Source organism: Nipponia nippon, unplaced genomic scaffold (genome assembly GCF_047370975.1).
Source record: "Nipponia nippon isolate SJK-2023a ecotype South Korea unplaced genomic scaffold, ASM4737097v1 scaffold_6, whole genome shotgun sequence".
In the NCBI taxonomy this organism is placed as follows: Eukaryota; Metazoa; Chordata; class Aves; order Pelecaniformes; family Threskiornithidae; genus Nipponia; species Nipponia nippon.
Window position 1 is genome coordinate 67890187 of NW_028262380.1, and position 27494 is coordinate 67917680.

The window sequence follows — 27494 nt, forward strand, 5'->3', positions numbered from 1 at the left end:
GTGGACAAACAAAAGTACTTAAATCCTCTGGTCCTAAAAGGTCCAAAAACTGGAAGCTATTAGTTGGAAGCCTTAGTTGGAAATTTCTAGGAAACAAATAGCATGGCAGCAGACCTAGCAATAAAGTAACCTATAGTGGTTGAGTATCAACAGTCTGTACTACAGTGTAATAAGTCTGAAGATGATGGTAGATTGCTAGACAAAGCGATTGCAAAATTTCAAGAGGACTTTCATCTATATGTATAATGGCATGTTACTTTGGAAAGGTGTTACAAGAAATCGCTACGTGAGCTAACTGGTGGAGTTGGGGTTTGTTTTGGTAAGGCTAAGTAACGTGAACTGAGCAGTAAGCATATGAAATAAGTGCTCTGAATGATCAGAAGTTCAAAATCAGAATTGTGATGAGACTTAACTGAGAACAGATGTGATTTTGGAGTTGTGATAAAGACTGAAGGAAACAAAAGAGAGAATCTTAAAGTCTGAGTGACACTCAGTCACAAATTTGTTTAAGAGTTTGGTTTTTATAAATACACTTCAACAAGAAATAGGATGATTCTCCTTTAAAAGTGTTGGAAGCAGTTTCTGGAAATGAATGATCAAAAGAAATAGCTCACATTCCTCTAAGCATAAAGACTTTGCTTCTAAAGTTATTGCATTTGATTATATCTGTTCAGAGGATATGGAAGAGGGGAAATGCTAAGGATAGCTATAGATCAAAAATACTGAGGGTAGTTTACATCGATTGTCTTGATTAGGTAGAACTGTACAAAGATAAACCAACCTGCCCAGATAGGAATAGAAGCCATTTTTGAAGGTGGATATCCAAAAATAACGTGCAGTAATCAGGGAAAAACAATAAGCAAGAAAAGGATTGACATCAAGAGATACAGTGATAGGTCTACTTGCCCTTTACCCAGAGGTGGCATCTGCTCCCAACTAAATGGGAAGTTTTGTATTTAGTTTGTAGACCACTACTCACTCATTACTGAACTGTTGCACAACAAGGGGCCCAGCAATGTAGTATTGCTTTGTGAATCAAAAGTTGCTCGCTCTGGGATTCCAGATGCATTAAGAGAATAATGGCTCACAATTCATGAATGACAGTTTCAGCAATTACTTCTAATTTATCATCTCGTGCCCACAATGTCAATTCCTTACCATGCACAGTCATGCTGTTCAGCAGAAGAGTCAGTGGAAGAATGCCTGGTAAGGTTACCTGGTAGCAAAGAGCTTGATTGGGAAAAAAACAAGCTTGGAACCTGCCTGCTTGGAGGATTGCTTCTCTTCAGCCTACTGACCCAGCTGTGATCAACAGAGGCTTTACACTTGATCCACATCAGTGTAAAACAGAGAAGGCTGCTTAAAGGAAGCATTCTCCAAGGGCTTTATTTTCCTTTAAAAAAAATCTCGCCTCTGGGAAAACCTGTGTTGCCTAAATGCTTATTTCCTGAGCAGGTTGCAGAGCTGGCTGTTTGAGCAGCCCCTGGGATATAAGCAAAGCAGATGAGAAGGTGCTTTTAGATTTTTGTTTGGGGGTTTTTGTTTGCTTTATGGCAAAATGTATCAAGAGTTTTGGTTGCTTGGCTGACTTGTCAGAATTTTTAATGATGGCTGGGAGAAAGAAGTCACAATAGTGTAATTGATGCTTATTTTCTACTGTTTCTCGAACAATTTTACAGTGTGGAAAGGCTGCCGTTGACAGGAGTCAAACACACTTCGCTAGCCGCTGACAATGAAATGTGTAAGGGGCAGCAGGTACAGGCTCTGCTCAAGTGGTGGCTGCCATTTGTTAGGTAAAGAAAGAACTGTTAAAGGAGGAAGAAGATATTAGGCTATCAGAAAGGCACTGAGTCTTAGAGATAGCCGTTACTGCTAGATGGTCTTCAGGAAGGAGAATTGCTCTGTTCTTTGTCAGAGCTGTGCAGGTTGTCTAAACCCAAAAAAAACCCCGTGGCCTGCATCCTCTATGGCGACAGATGTGTTTTGCTAATTGACAGTATGATGTTACTCAAATCAGTGTTGATTACAGTATAATATTGCATTTGTATTTATAGAGTAACAAATAAGACCTCTCTGACAAGAGGTCTTGAAAAGGAGACATAATCTATAGTATTTTATAAAGATCTAATGTTCCATAAGCCTTGAAGGTCTGCAGTGTGTAAGAGCTTGTTATTTGTGCACCACTCTTGTATACCTCTAAGGGGAATTTGAGAATGCTTATTACACGATGAACATGGTAATAGATATTCCATGGCAAAGATTCTTGAATTTGCTCTGGCAGCTTGAAGTTCTGATTATTTTTTTCCTCGGTAGCAGAGTTCTGATGAAGATTGCTGCTCCTGAGCTGTTGTGATTTCGCTAAAATAATTGTTTCCTTGTCTATAGATGTTGGTAATTCTTTTAGCCAGCAAAATGTAAGGTTTTGAGAAATGTCTAACCAGTTTTTTCATGACCAGTTCTGAAATTTGGCTGAAGACTGTTGTTTCTTTGCTTATTTTTTTTTCTTCTGAAGTGACAAGAACAGTGAAAACCACTGCAATGTTTCCTTTCCCCTTTTTGCAGACTTTCTCCATTCTCTACACCGAAGTGCTTATGACAGACTTTTATTTTATGTTTTATATTAAAGAGCGATTTATGATTAAATGTTAATGAAATAGAATTTTCACTGTGCTTTCATTATATTCTACTAGTTTGAACATTTTTCAAAGCAGCACACCAAAACCCGCTGTTTTCTATGAATAAATAATAAAAAGCTTGTCTGTACATTATCATTCATGCATTCTCTAGTTGCCCCATTGGTAATTTGTCTGCCAGCGTAAAGTGGGCACTTCACATTAAACAGACCTTAACTAAAGCTAAAATTAATGTTATGATTCTAAGTATTTCTTCTTCCCAAATCTATAAAATGAAGCCAGTTGTACAGAAATCCTCGCTGAATCTAGTCACACAAAAAAATCTTGATGTCCTACAAGTAAAGGATTTTAAGTGCCTTCTGCATCGTTGCCCAAAACGTTCCAGAGGAACCCTATCAGCGTTTGGGAGGTGTGCTTATAAACACAACTCTAAAAGGGTGCTATGTTGCAATACAAGTTGTCAGTGAAATTGAAACTAAAAAGCTTAGCAGCGTATTTATTTTTAAAGAATAAGAAATTGAAAGGCAAAGGTAGGTGGCAGTTGCTAGGGAGCAGAAGGTACTATTCACCTAAGCCTAATCTTTGTATAGTGGGTAGGGGAAACAACAGTTAAAGAAACTGTTATAAAAAGGGAACGGTGCAAAATCTTATCATTCTTGTGACTTAAATCCACATGGAAGTAGCCCTACTTTCTCTTCAAAGTCCAGGGGAGCTGCAGGGAGGAGGAGTGGTACCCTGGGAGATGAGCGCTTCTGGAAGCTTGTTGCGTAAAACTGAGATGGCAGATAAACAGCCTTCAGACCACAGTTTGCTCCCTTCTGACGCTTGACTCAAACAGGGTCATATACCAAATATGAAGAAAACATGTACCACTGCTACAGGCTCCCTTTACGTTTTTGCTGTGTTGCACCTGTTTGTAAGGTTTTAAAGCAACAGTTGTAAATTACCCCAAAATGTGAAAGTTAATTTTGAAAATGGCCTCGTGTGGGTTTTATAGAACTTGCTTTGAAGGCGTATGTGTGTCAGGAGCTCTCTCCTGGGAGTAAACTGACTTACATAATGGAGTAAGATAGCATTTAGGGGAGTTCGGTAAGCTGAGGAAAGAAAAGATGCTTGTAAAAAAGATTTTTTCCCGGATTGCAAAAATGGGTTTTTTCCATCCCATCTTCAGAAAAGAAATACTAGATTATACACTCCGTAAAATAAGGATAGATTTTACTTTTGTTGATGTCCTAGAAGGTATGGAAAGGTGGGTGAACCAGTACAAAGTTTGGGACTTTATAGCAGTATATAGGAACAGGTGAGAATGTGTGCCTTCACACAGGTACGGTCTCTATAGAATTATCAGGACAGGGTCTGGCTGAAGTTACATGGGCTCTGCTTTGGAAAAGGGTCTGTGCGTTTGAACTGCGATGCAGATCTTGGATATGTGGAGGGCGGGTATGCTGTAGAAATCTGCGAAGGATGTTCCATCCATCTTATTTATGTCATTTCTACAACCCGCATAATCTCCCTTCCATTCCAGTATCTGATTCTTTCTACTGGTTTTCACAGTCGCTGTCATCTTAGTTCACCTTTTTTTCCATTTTTTTCCCCCTTTCATGTCTTCCAAGCTTCACTGAAATAGTTCTCAATATTCCATATAGTCTTCTTTCTTGGTTTGCCATCACTATATAAGAAGAGATATTGGGAAGTTATTGAACTGTTTCAAATATCTAGCCTGACTCAAAGCTTTTCAAAAGAAAATTTTGCATTGCAGAGTTCATTACAAAGGTCTGTTGCTATAAGTAGTAATAATATTAGTTAAGAATGAGTTAGGAATCTTACCTTAAAGGACAAAGTAAATAAGGTAACTGCTGCATTTAGGTATAGTGATAATCCAGCATAGTTTCAGCTTGTTTCCTTGTGTGTTTCAACACAAGGAAAAAGTGAGTTGTGTTTCTTTGTTGAAATGGTAAAGGCCCAGGTGGTTTTACCAGGTATTTAGAAGTACATAGCAATACATAATAAACAAGAAGAGCAGAAGTGTAGTAAAACGATTGTAAATTCTGTTAAAGATTAAATCAGTCCAAAAGAGTTGATAGAATAAGGAAAAATCTACTTTGCGTAATGATGTGAATACCAAGAGATACTCTTGTGTGTATAATGGAAACAGAAAAAGTGACTTCATAACCATTTCCCCTGTTTGGTTTGGTTTGGGTTTGTTTGTTTGTTTTATTTCATGGGTTTAAAAAACATTAAGTTGAAGATCTAGATACTTTAAAAAAGATGTACTGTATTACAAATGTCAGAAATTATTCCATTCCATATACATGGTAGGGGGGAGCTCCTTGCCCTGTTTAGTTCAATTAATAATGAACATTAATGAATTACATTGTTTATTGCATTTTTTATCTTGTATGTCCAGCACTTGAGCAGGCAGGTGAAAACAGTCTAGCTATATTTTACTGACAAATTTCTCTGCGTATACAGTGTGACTGTTACGAAGGTACAATTAGATAAGTGAATTGTTTTTCTATAATACATCTTCTGCTATTTTCATGTATGATGTTATAACAGATGAGCATTATTTACCTGCTTTCCTGGAATAGATTGTGTTTCTTTGTACAGGGGATGTTAAGTGAATTAAACACATGAGCATTGAGCCCATTTGCTTGGGGAGGCTGGTGTTGAGGCAAGGAGGTTATGGCAGGATACGGAGCAGTCTGTAGGAAAAATACTGTGGATGTAACCTTTCTACTAGAAGAACTGAATTGAAACGAGGACGCTACTGTTAATTCATGTGTAATTACATTCCTTTGTTGTTAAAAATTAAATCCCGGGCAAGAGGAAAGTTTGAGCCTAGAACTGTGTTTTGAAGCAAATTTGAGGTGATGCCTTTCCAAAAACCTTTGGAGATTGCCAGAACATAGTCATCAGGAGGTGGTTATCCGATGGACAGATTTATGTTCTTTTATCGCCTAACTTTTCTATGAATTTATCAGCATCTTTCATCGTGCAGGTTATTTATAAAATACCACCTACTACAAAGTTTTGCTTCTCTTTCTCTCTTCTCTCCACTAATCCACAGTTTGAGGGAAGGATTCACCATGCTCTGTTCTTTCATGTGCAACCTCTGGGTCAGCCATCAGGAATTCCCTGTTCTTTGAGGCTGGCATTTAAATCTGCACAAAAATCTTTGCAGTTCATTGTGCTTCATGTGATCACTACCGTAGGACCAGAGGCCCCAAAGCCCTCCTTGCAGAAGTAATTCTGCAGGAGTCTCAGTAGGGATATGGGTTGCAAGGCCTTTGTACCTTGAGATTTGTACCTGAAAAAATTTTGCATGCATTCTCTGCAACATGGGAGCGTCCTGCAGCAAAGGATGCTCGCCTGTAAAGTATGTTTTTAAGTGCTTTTATGTTTCACATAATGATTATTCGTCCAACATCTCTGCCTTCCCCCATGCCCCCAAGATGTTGTTTTTAACTGCAGTGTTTGTGTGAGGAGTTCCCTTTCACGAGGAACTGTGGAATTATTGCACCTGAAGAGTACTCCCCTTTTGCTCTTTTCCAGCAGCGTCCCAGTCTGGTGCACCTATTTCGGATGTCAGTCGTTCACATTTCTACCCATTTCTAGGCTGTACATTCATCTTTTCACAGGAGTATTAGTTCAGATGTTTTCCTAAGTGCTTGTTTCTCCGGTGCTTGTCCCTCCCTTGTCCCCCGTTGTACTGGTACGTACTTCAAAATACTGGACTTTCTCATGTCCACTGAGAAGTGGTACACCGGTATGGTGCCTGAGTCTGGTGTCCTTCGTACAGGCCGTAACATGCAAAAATGATTGTGTTAGCTTTTGCTGTGTTTGCAGACAAATGAAACTTAACATCTCTGTCCAGGCTTCGAAACCTATGAGATTCTTTATTTAATCATTTAAATCTGCGTTGCTCATGGCTTTTCAACCTCTATTAGACTTCCTGTCAGAGAGTGCCGGCACCACAGAACAACAAGGTTCGCTGGCTGGCTCTGTACTGTATTGTGTGTCGTTTTTATTGTATTTGTGGGATTCATCATTATTTCACTACAAATCTTCACAATTTTTTTTTAAGTTCTGTGTTAACCCTGAAAAGTTATAGAATTGGGTTAAGAATTAAAAGGCTTTCAAAGCGTCCTTGTCCTGAAACAACTCTGCAGGGCGTGAATAAGTAACAAATGGATTGTTTTTCAGTCAAAATGAATCAGCTGACATGAGCTTCCCTGTGAAAAATCTAGCTGAGTTTTTACCGATACCTGTAGGGTTATATTTCTCTCCCCTTAAGTTATACAAGCATTTAGATTACCTTGAATCAGTAATCATAGGCTGAATCGACCTCTGAAATTATAGATCTTCTTGAACCTTGTGGGAAGATCAAAATGGATGGGATTCTGTGTTAGAGAGGATGTATTTTGTCTGTGTTTTTACAGTATACATTTAGCATGACACTAGGTTGATTAGATGATTTCCTGAAGCCACAATTTAGTTCTTCAGGGTCTGACTATGTCATTTTTTAAAAAATACAATGTGCAGTAAGAAGCTGTACTGGTATTTATGGTTGTTGATTCATCATAATTCCAGACTAGATAGAGGTGGATATTTAAAGAAGATATCAGCCGATTGAAGATTTTGACGAAATACCGCTTGCAGTTTCATTTTTTAAACGTTTTTTTTTCTTTCTCTTAAATGTCACTCCATGTTAAATATGTGTATAAAGTTATTATTGCCATGTATGTTATAATTATACCTTGTACAGACACAAGCTTATAGTTTTTGTAATAAATACCTCCAGTATAAGTTGTACTGTGGCATAATTCACCATCCCTTTTCTTTTTCAACGTCTCTTTACTTTCAGTATAAATCTTCTGGAAGGACCATAAATCAATAGGTGGTCTTAAGTTGCTTTTCTTTTTCTCCAATGTGACCTTAATTTGTGGGATAATAGGATTTTTTTTTTAACTTCCTTAGAAAACATTCACTTTAAAGGTGAAAAACTTTGCTTTTTGCTTCTGTTAATTACAGAGCCCCAGATCTGCTGAGATGAGACTAATCTGGTCTTCCCATTTCATGTCTTTCACACTGCACGCTAGATGTCTTCACTCAGCTTTCTTGCCTGGCTTTCATCAATGTAGTGGTTTATTCCTACCTGGTGGCATATAAGGTGGTGGCTGAAGGAGCTCCACTGAATGCTCTTTCAGGAGTTTGGCCGTATATTCTGAGTTGTGTTCTCTCTTTAACATCTGGCAAGTGTGAAATTTTAAAGTTGAGTGTTTTCACTGGGGTGTTGAGCATTCCCTTACATGGTTTCTTGTAAATCTGTTATTTTTCATCAGCAGGAAGCATAGAAGTGCTGGGAGGTAGAGTGCTGGTCTTCAGCCTGCTCAGCTTTGCGTGAACCCCATGTGCCAAATCTTTAGTATGTGCCCTCCCATGTGGTCGATGAAGTCTGTTTGCTGTGGTCACTGGGATAGCTGCTTCCAGGACTTCCCTATTGGGAGACTTGCAAACAAGCTGGGAAGGCAGTGAGGAAAACTGACAGCTGTGAGGTCAATCCTGCAGCTTTGGCAGTGAGTGTGCGAAAAGGTCCTATGGTAGCATTGGTGATGATGCTTTGATATTAATCTTGAATACCTCTAAAATGTTCTGTATTATTAAACCGATAGTGGTGATGTTTATTAATGGTACCGCTATGGGAAGGTAACGAGACACCTTTAGAGCGCTCTGGTAGAAGTGTTTCAGGATCTCGTGCTATTATTTCTGAAAGAGCATGGTAACAGAGAACATTGGGAGGTCTCAGGAGAAATTAGGCAAGATAATATGATTGCTGAAAAATTAACACAAGTCGCAGCTGTATGATAAAAGCTTTAAAAAGTTTTTTCAAACCATATAAAGTAAAGAGAAAAACTAAAAGCGACTCCCCAGGCAGGGCTGAAATTAGATGCATTGTATCTGCTGAGGCTTAGTCCTGTAGCATTTGACATAATTTGAAAGTTGACGTTACTTTAAAATTTATAGTTGTTTCTAAAAAATTCTTGAAAAACAACTTCAGATTCTGTTTCCTGAAAGTGCAAAAGTTCCACTAAGTACGGTAGGTTTCCTTGTTTTCATGTGTTAATTCTGGTATTCTAAAAGCGTGCAAATGGCATTTGTCTTTGGATTTACAAAAACTCTAGATATTCAGAGTTTGAATTATTTAAACTCCCACAACACATGCACTTTTGCTTTTCAAGCTTGAGTTATAATTTAATTAAAAACTTCTGGTGCATCGCTAGCTATTTAAATATTAAAATGTTCCATGGATCACTTTCGATTATCTACCGTCATGAAATTCCTGAAGATGTCAGATTTTTAAGATTCCCAAAGTTGCACTTGGAATTGTCTGTTGATGCAAAGGGGACTGTGATAATTACATACATCCATTAGTATCAGCAGAGGAGATAAACTTTGGGGAGGCTTAATGGGCATGTCTCAGTGACAGCTAGCAAAGAACATTTGGCATGATTAAGGATGGATTTGAATGTACTTGAAAATATACTCTCATTATGGACGCCCAGTGGAAGTTGCACTACAAATGTTAAATTCCCCAGAAGAAGAGTTGTGTGGCAGGGAAGCTTTGAAATCCACTGTGGCCGTCATCCAAATTACTCTCTTCTCTTTGTGTCTTTCCGCTGTCAGATTCACTTTGTGATGCCCAACTTGGCTCCCCGCATCTTTGAAAAGAGGCAACCTGTTGGTTTCTGTGTTTCAGATTGTCCGAAGATACATCAAGGACTGGCTTGAAAGAAAGAAGCCTCCATTTGGCGCTATCAGCAGCTGTGTGCTCCTGATGATCATCTACACAACATTCTGTGATACTTTCGCCAATCCAAATATTGACCTTGATAAATTTAGCTTGATTATAATAGTGTTCATAAGTAAGTTCAGCCTTAAAGCATCACTTTTATCTGTGTTTCAGGTGTGTAATGAGCTATCTGGAAGGAGTGGGGCTGTGGGGATACTGGCATGGGGCTAGAGCTTGTACTTTTAATGCATCTAGTAAACCGGATTATCAGACTTCTTAGGGGCTGGATGCTTTTAGGGGCTTGAGGAAGCGTTTAGGAAGGGATGAACCCTGCTGTTTAGGCATGCCTGAGATTGCTCAGTGGTCCTCCCTTTCTAAAGGGGCACAATATTACTTTCCAAGTGTTTACGGCCATTCTGTTTGGCTGCTTTGTTATTAAACAACCATAAATGCACAGATTTTGCATTCCAAACAGAAAGGACAGATTTGGGTTTGAGCTGTTACTCAAAGGCACTGTTGTAACTTTTAAATGGTTCTTCCTTACTGTATTATAAACCTAGAAACTAGTTGGGAGTTTGAATGTGTTGATACATTTCTGTGGATGAACACATTTCTTGCAGAGATTGTTTTAGAAGCACTCTAGTCATTCAGCCTTAAATAACATACACATGAGAATAGGCTGCTGGTATCCTTGCCATCAGTTAAAAATACACTTGCAGATCACTACCTCCCAGGGAAAGGCAGTGGTATACAGGCACTGTCTCCTCTCCCAGCAGGGAATTCTCATCTTGCTTCAGACTGTTCAGGGACAGGAGTTTCAGTTTGCTTGGGGGAGAGATAACTACAGTATACTACAGCATAGATCACATCTCATACGCTCTAAAACTGTTAGATTTCAAGAAATCAATGCATCACCTACCTTGAAGTGTGTGTATGTGCACGTTTGTCTAATAAAAATAATGTATCTTCCATAAGTCCAGCCTCCACTAAAGTCATCCCTTTGTGGGTCAGTTCTTATTCTGTCCTAATTGTGGCAGTATTTTCGATTATGAAACACTACATGTGTGTAAAATACCACATGGAATTATAAATGGTACTGTATAAATACTTTATTCTGAAAGCAAAGAAGAAGGAAGCCATGCTAAGGAGCTTTTTTTCAAAATGGAAGAAATAGTTGTTTGCATAGACACCTGAGAAGGACCGCATCCCAGATGCACTTAAATCAGTGCAGAGCTGTCAGCAAAAAAGAGGGGTATGGAAATTTTCAACTCCGACTTAACATGCAGAGAAACTGAGAATGAAGTAATTTTATGTTACTGTGCTGACCGCTACTTTGAAAAAAAAAAGTTCTTTTTTAGTAAAAAAGACATGTTCTTCCTTGAGCAGTTGGTGTAGAGTGGTTGCTTCCATTGCCTTTCTTGTCCTTTCTTTTATTTCTCTGCAAGACAACTCTGCATTTGTGCCATGTGTAATTATATATACCACTTGCAGTGCAATACACTGAAAATCATTATATATACATTTTCATTTGCAGTGTGCATAACTGGAGTTCCTTAGTAAGAATATTAACATGAGCATCGAAACTGCTTGGAACATATTAGACATTTGTTTTTTTCTAAAATATTTATGAAACCAAAAAAACAAGGAAGTTGTGGAGGTGGATATGCCCATTGTATTCTAGAACAAGTTTCTGTACCACCATTGGATGTGTTGGCTGGATGCGTGTGTTGTGTTACACCAGGACGTGAAATTAACACGAGGAGTTGGAGATGAAACTGAATTTATTATTCTGCTGATGAATGTTTTTATGTAATTTTTATGTTAATATTCTAGCCACAGCAAAATATGCACAAGGGATAATTGGTACCAACACATGCTTATTGCTTTACAGAATTATACGTATTAAGGGATTTTTTTTCTGTGCATATTAAATTAATGTACTTAGTTGCAGAAAAATTGTAATTCAGGAACAATGGATTGCTTCCTTAGTTCATGAAGGAAGAATTAAGTGCATGCTGAGGTGACATTTATACATCCTAGGAAATGTATGTAAGAGAATGGAAAATGTCACTGGTAATAGCTAATATCCCTGCCATGTTGCCCAGTTGTAAACTGGGGTCAAAATCAAATGTATTGTCTTGGCTTGCACTACCCTATGGGACACATTAGCCTTATTGCATTCACAAGTTTTGCAGGGAAAGGGAGAGGACCCACTCCAGATTCTGCTGCACAGAAAAGCCCGTCCCCCCATAACCCACAACCCCCCCTGGAAAGGTCTGTGCGGGTCACCGGGTTTCTCCTCCAGCTCTGTGGGGAGTTCCTGCGCTCCGGCCCGATGCTCGGTCTCTGCAGTCCTACGCACGGCACAACGGGGAAGCTGCCTGCTTCTCCCCACGTCTTCACAGACCGAGGGTGGGCTCCGTGCGTCCCACAAGCCCTGCGGGTGTCAGGAGAGCTGGCAGAGAGGAGAGCTCCCCTCAGGGTGCTTAAAAACCATCCACACTTACAAAGCTGACTGAGCTTGAGCGAAACCTGCTTTGTCTGATGTACGCTGCCCAGTTCAGGAATTAGCCTTTGTCTCAGAGGGAATGAAACGTCTATGATGATCTTCTCTTATTAGCGATCATTCATCGGGAGAGTAATATACCCAGTGTGTGAGAATATTTATTGTGATCATGCTTACATATTGTACTTTCTCCTGTTAAATAGAAAGGGGCTAAATTTAAATACTTGGCAACCAGAGCATGGCTGAGAGATTTGATGTTGTCAACCCAATAGGCAAAACTAGTGCAAGCAGATGTGCAGCATGCAGTAGTGAGCTTTCCTGCCATTGATGGTGCCGAGAAATACTTGATTTGGAAGAGTTACCTCAGGAAGAACTTGTGAAGCCATGATATTAGCTGTAGCTTTCTTAGATGTAATGATAGGTATTGTTCTTCCAGACAATCTTTAAAGGTTGTCTGTCATTGGATTTCTCTGGATAGACTTGGTCCAGCCTAGCTTCTGGCCTGTTGTATGGGGGAAAAGGCATGTCCACAGCAGTTGGCAGCGATCTACATGATCTTTACTTCTGTGATTCAAGACTAATTTTAACTTGTTTCTCTTTCAGTATTTTCTGTTCAGATGAGCTTCATGTTTTTGACTTTCCTCTTCTCTACAAGGTAATTGAATGTGCTGAATCAGAACCTTTGAATATTTGTTTTGTGTGATATCTTTGATTTGGGTGATACAGTTTATGCAAATGTGTAAGGGCAGGTTTCTGAACAGGGGTGACCTCATTTTGGTATTTCATATTGTCCTTACTGCATTTTCTCTGTTAGAGTTTCATAGGCTAAGAGAGCAGGACCTGAATTCTGTCCTTTCTTGTGTGTTAATTACAGAGTTGTTAAATCTCAATCAATCACTGCTATACCTCATCCACTGAAAAAAATGGATTTGCACAGATGTCACTGAAGGTATAATTTGCCCTGCAGACATGCTGATGACATATGAGAGAGAGAACTCAGTTTGACTTTTTACATCTCAAGATACATTTGCTGGGCTGGCAATTCAGTCTTCTCTGTATATGTCAAATGTGTTACGTTTATATGGTGATTCTTAAAAGACAGTTGTCCTGAACTAATGTTTGGTAGAGCTATTTTTTTTTTTCTTTTTAAGTATCAACCATAAAGAACAGTTGTACATTCATTTCTCAAAAAATAGTACTGTGAGAATGGTGTTAGCCGATGGCTTAATGCATCGCTTGAGCTGCTCAGAGTATCCACCATTGTCCTCTCAGTCTTACTGGAGTATTTTTCTTAGCAGCACTCTGCTGAATGGGAAGTGCCACAATACAGCAGACTCCAGACATATGCTTTATATAAATTATACAATATCTGCAAGGGAGAATCACAAAGAAGGGTGCAATGTCTTAGAGCTACTTAGGCTTTTTTAGTGCCACAAGAAAATTTCTCTGTGACAAGATCATACCCTGACCTTAGAAGGCATTTTTAAATAACTTTTGAACTGTTAGACCTAACCTGGGGGGGAAGATATGTCCCAACTGTAAAATCTAAAATGCCGTAAGTAGTAACCAACTCAGACAGTATGGTGAATATTTAGAATCTCATAAAATGATTCCTAATTTGGACCAAAGGGTGATCCATTGGCCAGTCATATACCTCTCTCTGTATGTCATTTTTCCACCCTTCCTGGCCTTACTCCCGGTGTGTAAACCCTTAGATGCAGTTTTTCTCTGAAGTGGAAGATAACTACATATTCTAAGCAGTGCTCATAGTGTAGACTCAATATACTATCCAAATTGAGCATTTTGTTAACATTACATACTAGGAAAAGAAATCGTAGGTCATTCTCTTTTTTTTACGGAGGCAAGCTGGCCACTGCTGTGATATAGCATGCTTGCAAAAATGACTTTGGCTGGAATAAAGTTGTGTCCTACATACCATGTGTTCAGAATTCCTTTCCTTCACACGGAAGCATATTCATTAGAGAGTTTGCCACAACTGAGAAACAATTCTGCTTTAAAAAAAAAAAAAAATCAAACACTACTGTTCATTTGTGGGTAGAATTATTTCTGTCACTAGACCTGATCAAAGTGATGTGAACGTGCATATGGATCCTCAAAGTAATATATTTGATCGATGATGTTTTAAGAAGGTATTTGCTATCAGAGGTTATTAAAACTCTTTCTTTTCTAGGAATAACTCTAGTTTCACACCAGCAGACACAGTGGCTATCATTTTCTGTTCCACACACAAATCCCTCACCCTGGGTAAGTCAGGAGATAAGCTTTTGAGCAAAACAATAGTAACATTTGTACCTTGCTGTGTTGAAAAAAAACGTTGTTGGTTGCTGGCTTTTCTGCTTAAATGGTTTTGGTTTTAGTGTGACAAGTAATGCTACCAGTATGATACTAATAGTATGATAATATTCTTGCACAGATAAAATAAGTGCTTATTACAGGGCAGACAACATAGTCGTCTCAGCTGAGATTTAGTGGTTATACAGTAAGACCACCTTATTTACAGAAAGCTGGACTTTTCTTTCTGTTCTTATTCTGTTCTGTTGCCTAATCCAGTATCGATAAAATTTCAGGTTTGTTACTGAAAACATGGTAAGGTATATCTGCCCAGTCTTACAGTAAAATCTTACGCCTAAAAGCTGGGATGTACAAGTGAAAATCAAAGCGTGTACTGTATTCAGAAATCGCAAGTAGATGCTACTGTCTTTTGCTTAACATGAGCAAAATGTATGTGTTTATTTTAAGTCTGCAGATATTTTGGGTAGTTTTATTTATTGGCATTCTTCTACCAAAACATCATTGGGATAATTGTCACTTATGACCCCTTAGTGATAGTAAGATGTTCTGATGGAAATTCACAAAATACTGCTAAATCAGTTATGCTTACAGCCCCTTGTTACTGCTTCATCCATTATGTTCAGTCAGTGAAACGACTGGTACTTGAATATTTTCTTACTGCTTTTCAAAATATGAAAACGTGTTTGATAAAGCATATGTGACTGAATATATGGCTTTTCAAGGCTGTATCTGTCAAAGAGAAACACAGCTGGTGTCAATAACAAAGGTAAGAACTCAGCCTGAAAAGGGGAAGAACAAGTCGGGACTTAGGTGAGATGTTTTCCAAGTCAGTTTGATGTGGCGAAACTCATCTCAGGGTTCTTTGCTTCAGCCAGGCCTGTGCTGCACAACTGTTAGCAAGTGCCCTTGAAAGTCTGTGGGAAGTGAAGGAGTTCCTGGAAGACAAGAAAAAGGCAAACATAATGCCTCTTTTTCACAGTGGAAACGAGGAGGGGACGAGGAATTATAGATCAGTGAGTTTAACTTCATTTTGTAGAAAACTACTGAAACAATTAAATAAATTATTTTAACAGTGTAGGAAGAAACAAGGAAATGAGTAACAGCCCCGTAGATTTGTCAAATGCGTATCATACCAAACTAACCTAATTTCCTTTCACACAAGGTCCTGGGGGTTACAGCGAAGTAGCAAAAGTTGTATGGCTTGAGAGCGTTATGGCTTTTGACATTTGTATGATGTTTTGGGCTCCGCAATTCAAAAATTGTGTGGACCAACTGGAAAGAGATCAGAGGAGAGTGCCATGAATGATCATAGATCTCAAAAACGTGACCCCGGAGGAAGGTTGAAACAACTGGGATTGTTGAGAGAAGACAGCTGAAATACAGGAGTGATCTTCAAATGCATAAAAGGTTGATGCAAAGAAGGAAAAAAGTAACTCTTTCACAGTGAACTCTGAAAAGGGAAGGACTTTGTTACAGTGATGATGATTTAAGCTAACAATCAGGGAAACCTGTCTAATGTAAAGCAGTTCAGCTTTGAAATATATTGCCTATTGATGTCTTGAATCTCCTATCATTGTAGACAAGCCTCAGGCAGGAATTAGATAGCTAGGGTTGATCCTGCCTTGGAGCAGAACATAGATTAAATGACATTAGGTCTTTTGCAGCCAAATGTTCTAAGAAACTGAAGCTTCAACTAATAAATGAGCGTGTATTCAGGAGGACAGTTACAGTGGTATTTATAGAAAGCAACCCCACACGTAAGTCATAACACACTATCGTACTTGCTGTTTGGAGGTGTGTATAAGCTTAGGACACAACTGTAGTACTACAGAAGAGGAGCTGGTTGTATTTAACACCACAAATGTGTAAGTCTTCCCTTCCCTCCCCAGTGAAAATAGTTTTGTATACGCTCTGTTGAATACTTCTGCAGCTTGCCATGACACTAAGAAAATAAGCACAAAGCTTTTTTTTAATATTTAAGTCCTAGAGGGGCTTGCCATCACCCAGAAAAAAATGAGGACTCTTCATTTCTTTTACTCACTATACCAAGCATCCTCATGCAGCCTGTCTTGATCTGCACCCTATGCACACAGCTGAGTCAGTCCACTTTTCTTCTGCTAGTACACTCTTCTTTTTATATTTTATTTTCTTCTTTAGAAGAACCTAGTTTGAGGTTCCTAGCTTGCTTCATTTTCTGGCTCACATTTTCCCAATTCCACGTTACTGCTTTCATTAGCACAGCCTGATGAGTCAGGCTTTGTATTTTGCAGCTTTCTTTGCCCCAGCACACCAACAAAAATACTTTTGCCACCTTGACTTCAAGGACTCCTACAGCTTCTCCCCAGCCCATACATACTTTTACCCTGCTAATACAGATGTCTCATGGGTAAATGTGCAAGTTGAAATGAAACAGGTAGATGGTGGAACGCAGTATTGCGGGACTGTTTGTCGGCTACAGAGTGTTCCGTTTGTCAGCTTCAGGACAGACTGCTTTACCTTCATCCTTGAAGAGCTGATGTCTCATGGAAAGCAGGTTTGCCTCCTAGGAGGCTAGTCACAAGATGTAATTCATTCTTAGGCTTTTCACTTCTGCACTACCTTTCCTCACTGCTCAGGGCCTGTGTCGAGATTGCTGTGCTTCCCTTGCTGTATTCCATCTCTGGGCCTCAGCTTTGTCAAGGTTTCTTTGAGGCTCCCAGGCTTGTCTTGAGTGGGGCCAGCAGCAGTGAGTCCTGAATTCAACACCGCACCTGATGGGGAAATGCTCTTTTTGGCAGTCCCTGGGAGCCCATCTTTGGTCAGCCCGCGGGCCCCACCGCTCTTGTGTGCGCCCCTACGCAGCATGTGCACTCGGTGGGCACGCCTGCTGTGAATCAGTTTCAAGCTGGCGGCTTTGAGACAACTGGTATTTCACTCTGCTTGGGATTAGTACCAGGTCCAGATAAGACAGAGCTGTGTAGACACGCATTTCTATGTAGATAGGGAGGATCGGGTTTTATAAAGCTGTAGTGCGATGAGGCATGCCCCTGAGCTGATGAGGTAAACAGGAACGTTAACCAGAGCAGCTAGCATTTATTCCTTCACTGAAGGTGGAAGGAGAGTAGATCTAATCTGTTTTTAAGGATCAGCCATTTCCGAATGACAGCTAAATCTATCCACAGCACAGTCTTGTCCACCCTGATCTTAGCAGAAACAAGAACAGACGTAGGCATTTTGGCCCTTACTCTTTTGTTGTTCTGTCACATTTCTACTTGTCCAGAGGTGTTTACTATAAACCATGCAATGAGAAACCTTCTGTTCTCTTGTAGCGGAGAGAGTTTTTCCCTCTCCCTCTGTCATTACAATGCCTGAAAGCACAAACACAACTCAGGGTCTGGTTTCACATCCATTGTGGAGCTCTGCTTTGTTTGTCTTCAAGATTCCAGTGGTAGTGTATAAATGACCCCCCAACACTTGTTCTTTCGCTTTGAAACTGATTTCTCTCAGCTTGGCAGGTGAAACTCCAAATAGGTATGTCTGGCCCATTCCCTGGGGAGCTTAGAATGGCACCGACTAAAGTGGGAGAAGAGCTGACAGCTTTAAAGCTTTAGAAGTGGTAATAGGAGAGGCATGAGAAGACTTTTATAAGTCACTTTCTCCCACACCATATTATGAAACCAACTAATTCCCATGCAGTGCATGCTCATGAGGCCAACTGCCACTTCCACTGTTGAATCCATGAATAAGTGCTTGCTCTGCACGGAGATGAGTGCTGTTCCCATATGCTGGGTTTTATTTTGTAGACAGAACAGTTGACACACTTTTTGTCTCAAAGATCAAGTACAGGGCATGTTTGTGTAAGGACAAATTACACAGGGTAGGTGCCTTTGTGTTTCTTAGTTAGGAACACAAGCCGATATTTCTGCATAAAGGTGGGTGCTTGGGCAGTTTTTTGAGTACAGTGCATCACATATGCAGAAAAACTAATGTTTATTTGTATTTCACTTAATGAGTGAAACAGGATATAAACTTACAAGGAGCAAAGATAAATATAGTATTCACAATGCCCTCTGGCATATTCAGCCACACTTTGTTCTCTTTCTCTTCTTCTCCCTGCTCACATATATGCACAGTACATGTGAGCACACACATATGTGGACAGTTGATGCATGGCTTTTATTAGTGCATTTGCCATTGATTGATTAGTACTTAGTATTAGTACTTCGTCTATTGATTGATTGCAGATGAAGTGACTATTTGACCTTTAATTATGAGCCTTGCTATTGAAAATGACATTGAGCTATGGCTTCACATAATCCATCTGGAAAGCCCGACATGATGCCATTCCCTGGAGTTCATTCAGTGAGAAGAGAAGAGGCCTCAAGGAAGTGCAAAGCTATCAGTGTGGCTCATCTAAAAAATACTGCAGTTGTTGCTTGCACTTACACAAAAGTTGCAGCCGAGTACAGAACATTATTTGATTTTTTGCAGAGAGTGAATTGCTAGCTAGAAGGTACAACTCCAAAAGTAAAACGCAGGATTGTAAAAAAATATTTTCACTTTAATTCTTTGTATTTACTATGTAAAATTATTTTATCAGCAAAAAATGGATTACTGCTACCTATTTTGGCTACCACAAGTGCAAATGTTAATATTGTAGGTATGATGAACAGCAGATTGGTAAAAAACCAAAACAAAACAACAAGAATAACCCCACCTTATAATAAAATCAGGGTATTGTTTGTGATGCAGAGTGCATTTTTCCTCATTTGGATTTACGAGTGTAGCAGTTCTTTCACCATGGAATTCTTAAAGTAATGCAATCGAAGTTTCTAGGCTACAAAATACTTTCAGGAAAGAACAGAGTTCGTTTTGCAAATAAAAGCCAAAGCGCTAACTTTCTTTTGTATTGTTTTAATTTCATTCTAATTTATTTTTTAAATACTTAGCTTCTTACTGCACGAGTATGGAACTGATAGTTTGTACTTGAAGAATTCTTAAAAGCCTGCTGTGATGCACAAGTAGATTCACAGACAACTCAGTTGTCTGTGAGCAGATCATCTAGGCTATGGATTAATCAGCCCATGCCTTCCCCCGAGTTCCCCAGCTGCACAATGTGACAGAGTGCATCGTGCTCACATATAGCTCCAATCTGCTCACAGCTATCTATAGTTTGCTCATGTTTTCTACAGATATCTCCTTACAAGAATTTTCAGAGATAAATAATATATTTGCACAGCCTAAACCACTGCTGTTTAATATTAGCTGGGGTTTTGCTTCATCTGTTTCTTTCCTATACCCAAACTCTGTGAAATGCTGTACTAATCAAGTGCAGACACTTCTTATTGTGTGGTGATAAGCACCTTTCTCCTGTAGACAGAAAAATGCCAAAATGTTCTAACTTGTGTTAAGATAAAAGGTAGATCATTTTGATTTTAAAAAGGAGGCATCTCTTAATAATTCTATAATAGAAAGTAAGATGGTAAAATCGGGTGCATTGTCCTAAGTGAGTATTCAGGCAATACTTTCTGGTATTTTTGAAATGTGGTGGTGTTTTTCTGCTCTTCCCTCTCTCTAAGGTGATTATTCATCAAGCTACTGTACTAACTGTGACTAGCTATAAATGTGTGAATAATTCCTCTGACTTTTACATAAAGATCTAGAAAATAATCCTGGTTAATTGCTCTCTGAAAGTTTTCAAGAGTAAAACTTTTGATACTATCTCTTTTATTTTCAAAATTTTCCTGAGCGTTGAACAGGAGACATTACTGCTGGCATCATGTCATACTTCTTGGTGTTATTAGTGCTTGAATTTGCATATTTTCTTACCTGTTACAGACTTTTAGTCTCATTTCTTCCCCAGGTGTCCAATAGAGCAATATAAGTGAAAATGATCTGACTACTCCTCTGCCTAGAATTGGTGGGTGCTGACCCGTAGGGCAGAAGGGGAGCTGATGAGAGGAATATGCTTGAAGGAATGAGTGAGTGTCTTGTGGAGGCTGTGTCTGGGCCAATATGTACCCCTTCCTATTGCCAGAGAGTTAGAAATTCTCTCCTATTGCTGCTTCTGAGATCCCAAGGGGCTTAGTGGCTGCTAGAACCTTTTAATGAGTTTTGATACTGTGATTCTTTGGGCCAAAATGAAAAGTTTTTCTCATCTCTTCAGTCTTTGCCCAGCATTTGCTTGGAAGGAGCAGCAAGTGACTGGCTGGGCTTTTTCCTCTGCTCTGTGATTCCCCTTCTCTTTGTCCTCTCTCTGTCTCTGGAAAATAAGAACTGAGGGATTCGTGTTATGTGAGATGATAGCAGGGAGAGCAGAAGCAGCTGAATCTACTGTACTTCTCTCATGTTAGCATCTTTTTTTGTAGCCCAACTTGAGGGCAGGGGGATCGCCTTTCCTAGCTTGGCAGTCTTCTAGAACCAACGTTTGGTTCTTACCAAACAATATTATCAATCAGGTTATTACCATGTAACTGGCAGGTCTTCTTTCTCAGTAGACCCCAAAGAATGCCTGGGAAACGCTGCTATTTCCAGGACAGGTGCCATCAGAATATTAGCAAAACCAAATAGAGACTGAAGATTTCTGTAACTGGGAATAGTATGAATGTTTCCTGCTTGCATAGACAAATCCACCCAAGGTGAGATGCCATTTTGCATGTGTAAGCATTTCTGCAATACTAAGGCCACCACTCACTTGAAGGGGCTATCTCCACAAGAAGTCAAACTGACAGTTTTGAGTAGGCCGTGGTCGCTGGGATAGTCTGTGCCAGAGCACCTCTTTTATTTTCCCTTGCTACTCATATACGTGGCTGGGCAAGCACCCCCTCTTTGCCCCTTCAGACCAGGGCATCCCTAGGGGCTATACTTTCGGGAAGGTAACGTGCTGGCAGGCCAATCTGAAAGTAGAAAATGGCATAGTCCGGTGAGTTATAGTGGCTTTTGGACACAGAGTACCTGATTGTCCCTTGTTTTTTTAATCACAAGATACACAATATAGCATGTCTAACCTATTGCAGTTTACTCAATTTTGACCTCTCTGTGATTCCAGAAGGGGAACTACTAGAGTAAATTAGGGAATCTCCTTTTCTTTCTGACCTGAAACGTATGTTTCTTTGATTAGACTTAGAATGTGGCAAGAAATTCTGTACCAGCTCCCAGGGCTTCCTTTTCATCTGTATACTCTGCCAGTAGTAGGTTTTTTTATTAATATTTAGAAAGTTTGCCTCCAGCAGTACTAAAATGTGCATCAGAGGACAACAGTTGTTTACTGTGTTTGAACTGAAAAATCTCACCCAGGAGATCTCATTCACTTGAAGTTTACATCTCTCAATATCGACTTGCAGAAAGAGATCGATGAATAACAATTGTCATTTCAGAGTTGCACCTCTCCAATTATTTATTTGGTTGTGTGTCTTCCCAGATGTACACGTAATTGGATCAGACACTAAAAACCAGATTGCGGTTTTTAATGACAGCAAGCTCATACCTCTTTATAATAATAAAAAAAAAAAAATAAACACACATATCAATCTTTAAAATGATAATGACACAAGAGCCCTCCCTCCCCACCAAAAACAGTTAAAGTTAATTTATCTGCTTTAAGAAACTACATTATCTTCAGCAGACAGCTGACAGGTTACCCTTGGGAAGATCCACGTTTGGACATGGCTCAAGATTTTTTTTTTTTTACCTCAAGCTGGCAGAGGCTACAAGTGTCACCCATACTAAAGCTGGCGAGTATTGAAGATGATGTTGAGTCTCCCTGAGAGAGTTGCATCTACATTTGCTGCTCTCAGTGCACCTTCTGGCAGCCAGTCTGAGCTGCTGGCTCCAGACACTTCTAAAACGGTGGGTGCAAAGATGGGAAAAATCAAGAGCAGCAGCAAAATTTAGAAATCTCCTATTACAGGATAGTCTTGGGGATCTGGAAGAGGGATCCTCCTCTAAAAGCTGCCATGACCACTGCAAGCACATAACCCTAGTCCATAGAGTTTTAGAATAGGAAATAGTATCCCTTAGTATTTCTGGGTAGTGAGCTGTTTTCTCAAAATGCCTTCCCAAATGACTGGAGCCTTAAAGTTTTTCTGGCCTCATATCTTCTTTTCTTGGCCACAGAAATCAGATGAAGAGAGATTAAAGGAAAAGTTATGCTAGTATTTCTAACATATTTTTTTCTTTATGAAAAGAAGTCAGTGTTTTCTTGTTATACTATTTATAATGAATTTGTGTATCCTGTTTTCCTTTGCATCAAGGTTTCAGGAGAAAAAAAAACTTTAAAAAAAATCTAATTAAAAGATAGTATGAAACAGTTTAGAGCATAATCCTTTCCTGCTTATGTTTTCAAATATAATAAGAACAACTATAAAACATGTTTATAATGGCTTTTTTAATAATATGTGTAAATAAAATCCACATAATCAAAACTTAAATGCTGAGAAATCTTAGCCTCAGCAATGTGTGGAAAGGGCAGTAATGTTCAAGGAATTAATCAAATCTCAGCTTCGTGTTTTTAGGACATTTGTCAACCTCTTTGTCCAGAGTTCCTTTCCTTAGTAGGTCTAACCTGTTAAACCTTCAAAACATGTTGGCTACAAGAATTATAGAAGGGAAGGAAGTGTTTAAATTCTGTTTGTTTAAACTTCATAGCTTAGATACTTCTAGTGAATTACAAGGAAGAATTTACCCTGTGCCTTGAGTATGTTATGTGTATGAAGAGTGAACTGATATCCCAGCAATAAAAAAAGCACTGAAGTGCAAGCATCAGCTTACAACATTGCTACGCCCGCACTGTGGTGCCAAATTAAGGATGTCACATTTACGATATGACTTATGGTGGTTCGATTCATTCTTGAATTCCCTGTTAACTAATTACTACTAGTATATTGTCCGACAGGTAGAGGTGTTTTGGAGTCTAAGGCACTAGTCTTCAGTTGTTGGTGTTAAATGTTTCATTGTTAGCAGCTGGTACGGTTGCTTATGTTGTTCATTAAACATCACTTCCAATCTGAATGCACCCGTTGAAAACCCAAAAATAGACAAACTGTACTTTCTTTCTCTTCCTCTCAGCTTTTACATTTTTATTTACTTAAAACATTGATAGTATCAAGATGTGCTGTTTTCTAGTACCTGAAGAAAAAGAATTAGTAAAAGCATTCAAAGCATATTAGGTTTTCTTCCTTTATTTTATTCTTGTTGGAGTTATGGCAAAAGTAATATCTTATTTCTCATTCATTTCTCTTCCTCCTTCTCCTTCTTTACTTAAATATTAGACCAGTCCAGTCTCTTACAGCATAATGTGGGTCTCAGCAAAATTCTTGCATCCTAGCATAACTATATGGCCAATATGGAACCGCCTCACTCTGATTCAGTACAGAGCCTTCCCGATAATTCTAGTCCTCCAAAAGAGGTAAGTCATTTAATGTAATGCGAGGGCTTGTTGAATATTCTGGTAAATCATTGTTCTTTCCCAAAGAGAGGGATGAAGGTGAAAATGTTTTTGAAGATTAGGGTCCACACAGACCTCCAAACTGAACTAGGATAGCCCTCCATTTTGCAGTTTTCCCCTGCAGCTCTTCCAGACTCCCTTAACGTCTTACCAGTCCCTTCTAAAACCTCCCCCTCAGATGTTTGTTTTTACCACTTTGTGAGCCTGTTCTTTGCTTTCCATTACACTTATCACTGACCTGAAATATGAAAACACACTGAAAAAATTGTCCTTTTTCCCTGAAAATAATTTAAGCACAGGTCTTCATACAGCATGTATGTGGGCAAAAAGGCAAGGGGAATGTAGTCTCAACTGCTACAAACATTGCAGGTCCTTCCCAATCAGAGACAGTGTGTCGTACCACCTGGAGGCAGTTGTGGTTGTGCTGATGGATGATGTCTTTATACCTACTGGCAAAAGTCAGAGTTCCATGGTAACACTAGGCTTTGTCACCAAGGTGTGATTGAACCAAAAGTGACGCAGACCATTGTACCGTTGTAAAGCATTGTCTAGCCACTGCGCATGGAATCTTACCTTGGCACTGTTATTTCCTTCTGGACAAGAGAGTAGCAAAGGTTGTCTGTTACTTCTCTCAGCCTTGATTCCTTTGCAGAGTAAAAAATGACTGTAAGGTCTAAGATCTCTTGGTTAGGGCTAAGAGCAAAAGACATCTCAGAGCTACAGCCGGAATGGGGCTGGAAAAGGACTAGCAAGTTTTCCTCTGAGGAACTTTTCACCTGGCGAAGAGCTTGGCTGCCTGTTTTAGGCTCAGCTTCAAGTAACCTGTTCTCCCTCCAATGTAATGTGATTTCATATTACATTGGAAGGTGCTTTCTTCAGCTGAAATGGGAATACTCAGTAGCAAGTGAATAATTTGTATTGTTATGGGTTGTCAGATATCATTCAGCTGTTCCATACCTGAAAGAAACTGGTCCTAACGGAGGAGCATTTAACTTGAGTTCAGTGCATACTCTGGAGAGGGCATGGATATAGGAAAAAGAATCTTTAGCCAGTTAATTTGTCAAAAGCATCTTCTCCTATCACGATCACAGTATGTCATAACAGACTCTGAACGAGGGCAAGAAACATCTTCTATCCCTGGCTAGCCTTCACTGAGGGTAGGCGTAGCATATAAACTTCTGTCTCCTCAAAGCTTACCATAGCAATGGGATTTGCCTAGGAAGAAACAGGGAAAGCCTTAAGAAAGTTTTCAAACAAGAGATTAGCAGCATCTTGCCATTCTGGTAGCTATCAGCATGAGCAACCTTTTTCTAATCCTCTGAACTGGATTTTGCCCAGATCTGACCACCCTTGCCCACCATGCAGTCACTGGGCCACATGCAATACTATTCTGAAACTTGGCGGTAAAATTTCAGGTGTTCATTTGGCACTGTCTTTGCAGGGATAAGCTCAGGAACCCCCTGCTCTGGCAGCTTAGGAGGGGTTTAATGCAATATATGCCCCTCTTTACAGGCCTTTTCTCAGTTGAAAAAAAGAAGTAGCTATTTGGCCTACTAATGTTCCCTTCACATCAATCCCTGAGAGGATCCTTCAGAAAGAGAGTAGCGTGGAGAGTGTCAGAGAAGCTACCATCATACACGTTGATTCATTTTGTATATTGAAGATTATGGCAATTGGGTGTTCTGAAATGTATAGAAGAGTAGAAGGGAGAACCGAATATCCACAGGCTAAGGTTTTTCCTCAAAGTATTTCCACTGCCTCTCTGCGAGGGTTGTTCTGATTTCTGAATGCCTGGTGGTTGCACAGCCCTAGTGATGAGCTCTTTGTTTTGCACCAAACCTCTTTTCCTAAGAAGAAATGCTGCAGCGTTTTGTGATTTGGAATGTGTTTCAGTAATGTAAGCAATAAAGTTTTAGGATAAATTATTTGTTATGGAGACATTGAAGGGGAAAAACCTATACAGTAAAGTATGTAAGTAGAGCATCTAGCAATAATTCTGCTTTGGGTGTGAGAGATAATGGCCTATGTTTCGGTGGTAATAAAAATGTTCTATTAAGTTCTCTGAACCCATTGCAATGTGATAGAAAACAGAAAATGATGAAACAGTGCTTTGAGGGGAGCTTACACATTCAGCGAGCATAAAATAAACATATTAAAATAGAAAAAAACCCTGATTTCCAGTACTTATTGTTTTGTCACTTCCATCATGGGTATAGGATAAAAGAAAACTCTTACTTGCTTGTTAGAAGAAGAAAGCTCCTACTTGAAGTTCTTACTTGGCAGATGTCAGTTGAAAGCTCTGCTATGGAATATGCTGCAATGTCAAACTCTGTTGGGTAACTTTAGACAAATGTGTCATGTGTGACATGGAAATATGGCATGCTGTACATTAGTGATTTCCCAAGTGTTTGGATCAGGTAGTAACGTGCTGAGAAAGTGCTCTTTATCTCTCCACACTGTGTACTTGTATAGCAGTGGGGAAAGGCTTTTGGTAGAAATTACTTTAGTCAGAAAAAGAATCCATTTACAATATGTGCCTTCTAACATCTTTCAGACAATGCATTGTATTAAAGAGGCATTTTTGATTAATGTTTTATAAACATTTTTCAGCATGACAGCTTAAAGTCCCTGTAAAATTGTAAATGCGTGCATAGTGCTCACTTCCATAAAGTCAAATGCTATCTCATGAAGTGTAGTTGGATCCTGTCAGTGACAGTGACACAGAATCAGTACCTTGGAGCATTAAAATTAATTTGCTTCATTTATATTACTGCAGTGATAGCTAGATGAAAAGAGTCCTATATTTAAATTCTCTTAAAAATACCTTCAAATCTTTTAGGATATTTTATTATTATTATTTTACAGTTAGCTAAATGTAGTGAAGTGCAGCATAATGTTTTCATGGGCCTTTTAAGAAGGTGACTACGAAATGTGAAAGTAGCAAAGGGGAAAGGGGAGGATGTGGGAGGCTATAGTGGGTGCCAAGCTGGAGGAAGGATAAATAGCGTTCTGTTGTGCAGGGTACTAGAGAAACAGTGGCCTTTGACCAGGGCCGATAAACCACAGCCTTGGAACCAAACTGGAATACCCTGGAGCAATGGAGAGCAAACAGGGCTTTCCTATACCAGACTGTAAGAGCAGTCCTCTCGCTCTTCCTTGCCATTGTTGAAGGCCACGGATAAACAGCTTTTCTCTTGCTAGCTCTTCCTCAGGTTTGCAAAGTTCTTACCTGAAATGGGCTGAGTGAGGACACAAACGGGGAGAAGAATGAAATGTACTCCATATCACAGGCCTAACTCACTTCTCTCAGTTGCGGTGGGACTGTGATTTTAGCACCCACTGCACTTAGTAGAGCTTAGTGATTTTAGGGGAAGTACCCAAAATTTACACTGCTGCAAGTGAGCAGAATCAAAGGTCTTGGGAAGCAAAACCAAGCAGGCTAGAAGCATGGGAGTGGAGAAGAGGAGGAAAAAGGAGGAAGGGAGCAAATACAAACAGAAGAAGACTCTCTGAATACCGGAGCCAAAGAGCAAGGAGGAAGATGGGAAGACAGGGGAGCACCGGTAGGAGAAACAGACAAACAAAGGAGAAGAGGGTAATTCAGGGTAAAAAGCTGGGAATACCGATGATGATGTTTGTAAGGGATATCTGTGGGATGATCTCAGTGCTTCCTCCCTTCTGCTACAGCGCGCTCTAGTCCTGGTCAGGTGAGGTGCTGTTTTCTCACCCAGTGGGGTACCACATTTCCTCTTTCTTTGGAGGAGGATGGGATACAACCCTGACTTGCGCCCGTCGCAGTGTTTGGTCAGCTCTGATCCACGAGTT

The 27494-nt window shown here is 39.6% G+C and overlaps 1 protein-coding gene across 4 annotated transcripts in view; it reads left to right on the forward strand.

The window, feature by feature from the left end:
- Positions 1–27494, forward strand: part of SLC10A7 (solute carrier family 10 member 7) — a 152341-nt gene that overhangs the window by 113809 nt on the left and 11038 nt on the right. For 2 of the 4 annotated variants that reach the window (XM_087737537.1, XM_087737536.1), the window contains 3 exons: positions 9394–9559; positions 12536–12587; positions 14124–14197. In XM_087737537.1, the coding sequence (XP_087593663.1) occupies positions 9394–9559; positions 12536–12587; positions 14124–14197 (292 nt within the window). Of the gene's footprint in view, positions 1–9393; positions 9560–12535; positions 12588–12806; positions 12988–14123; positions 14198–15116; positions 15259–27494 lie in introns of those variants that run through there. The other 2 variants (XR_015700029.1, XM_087737538.1) reach the window with 2 other exon arrangements.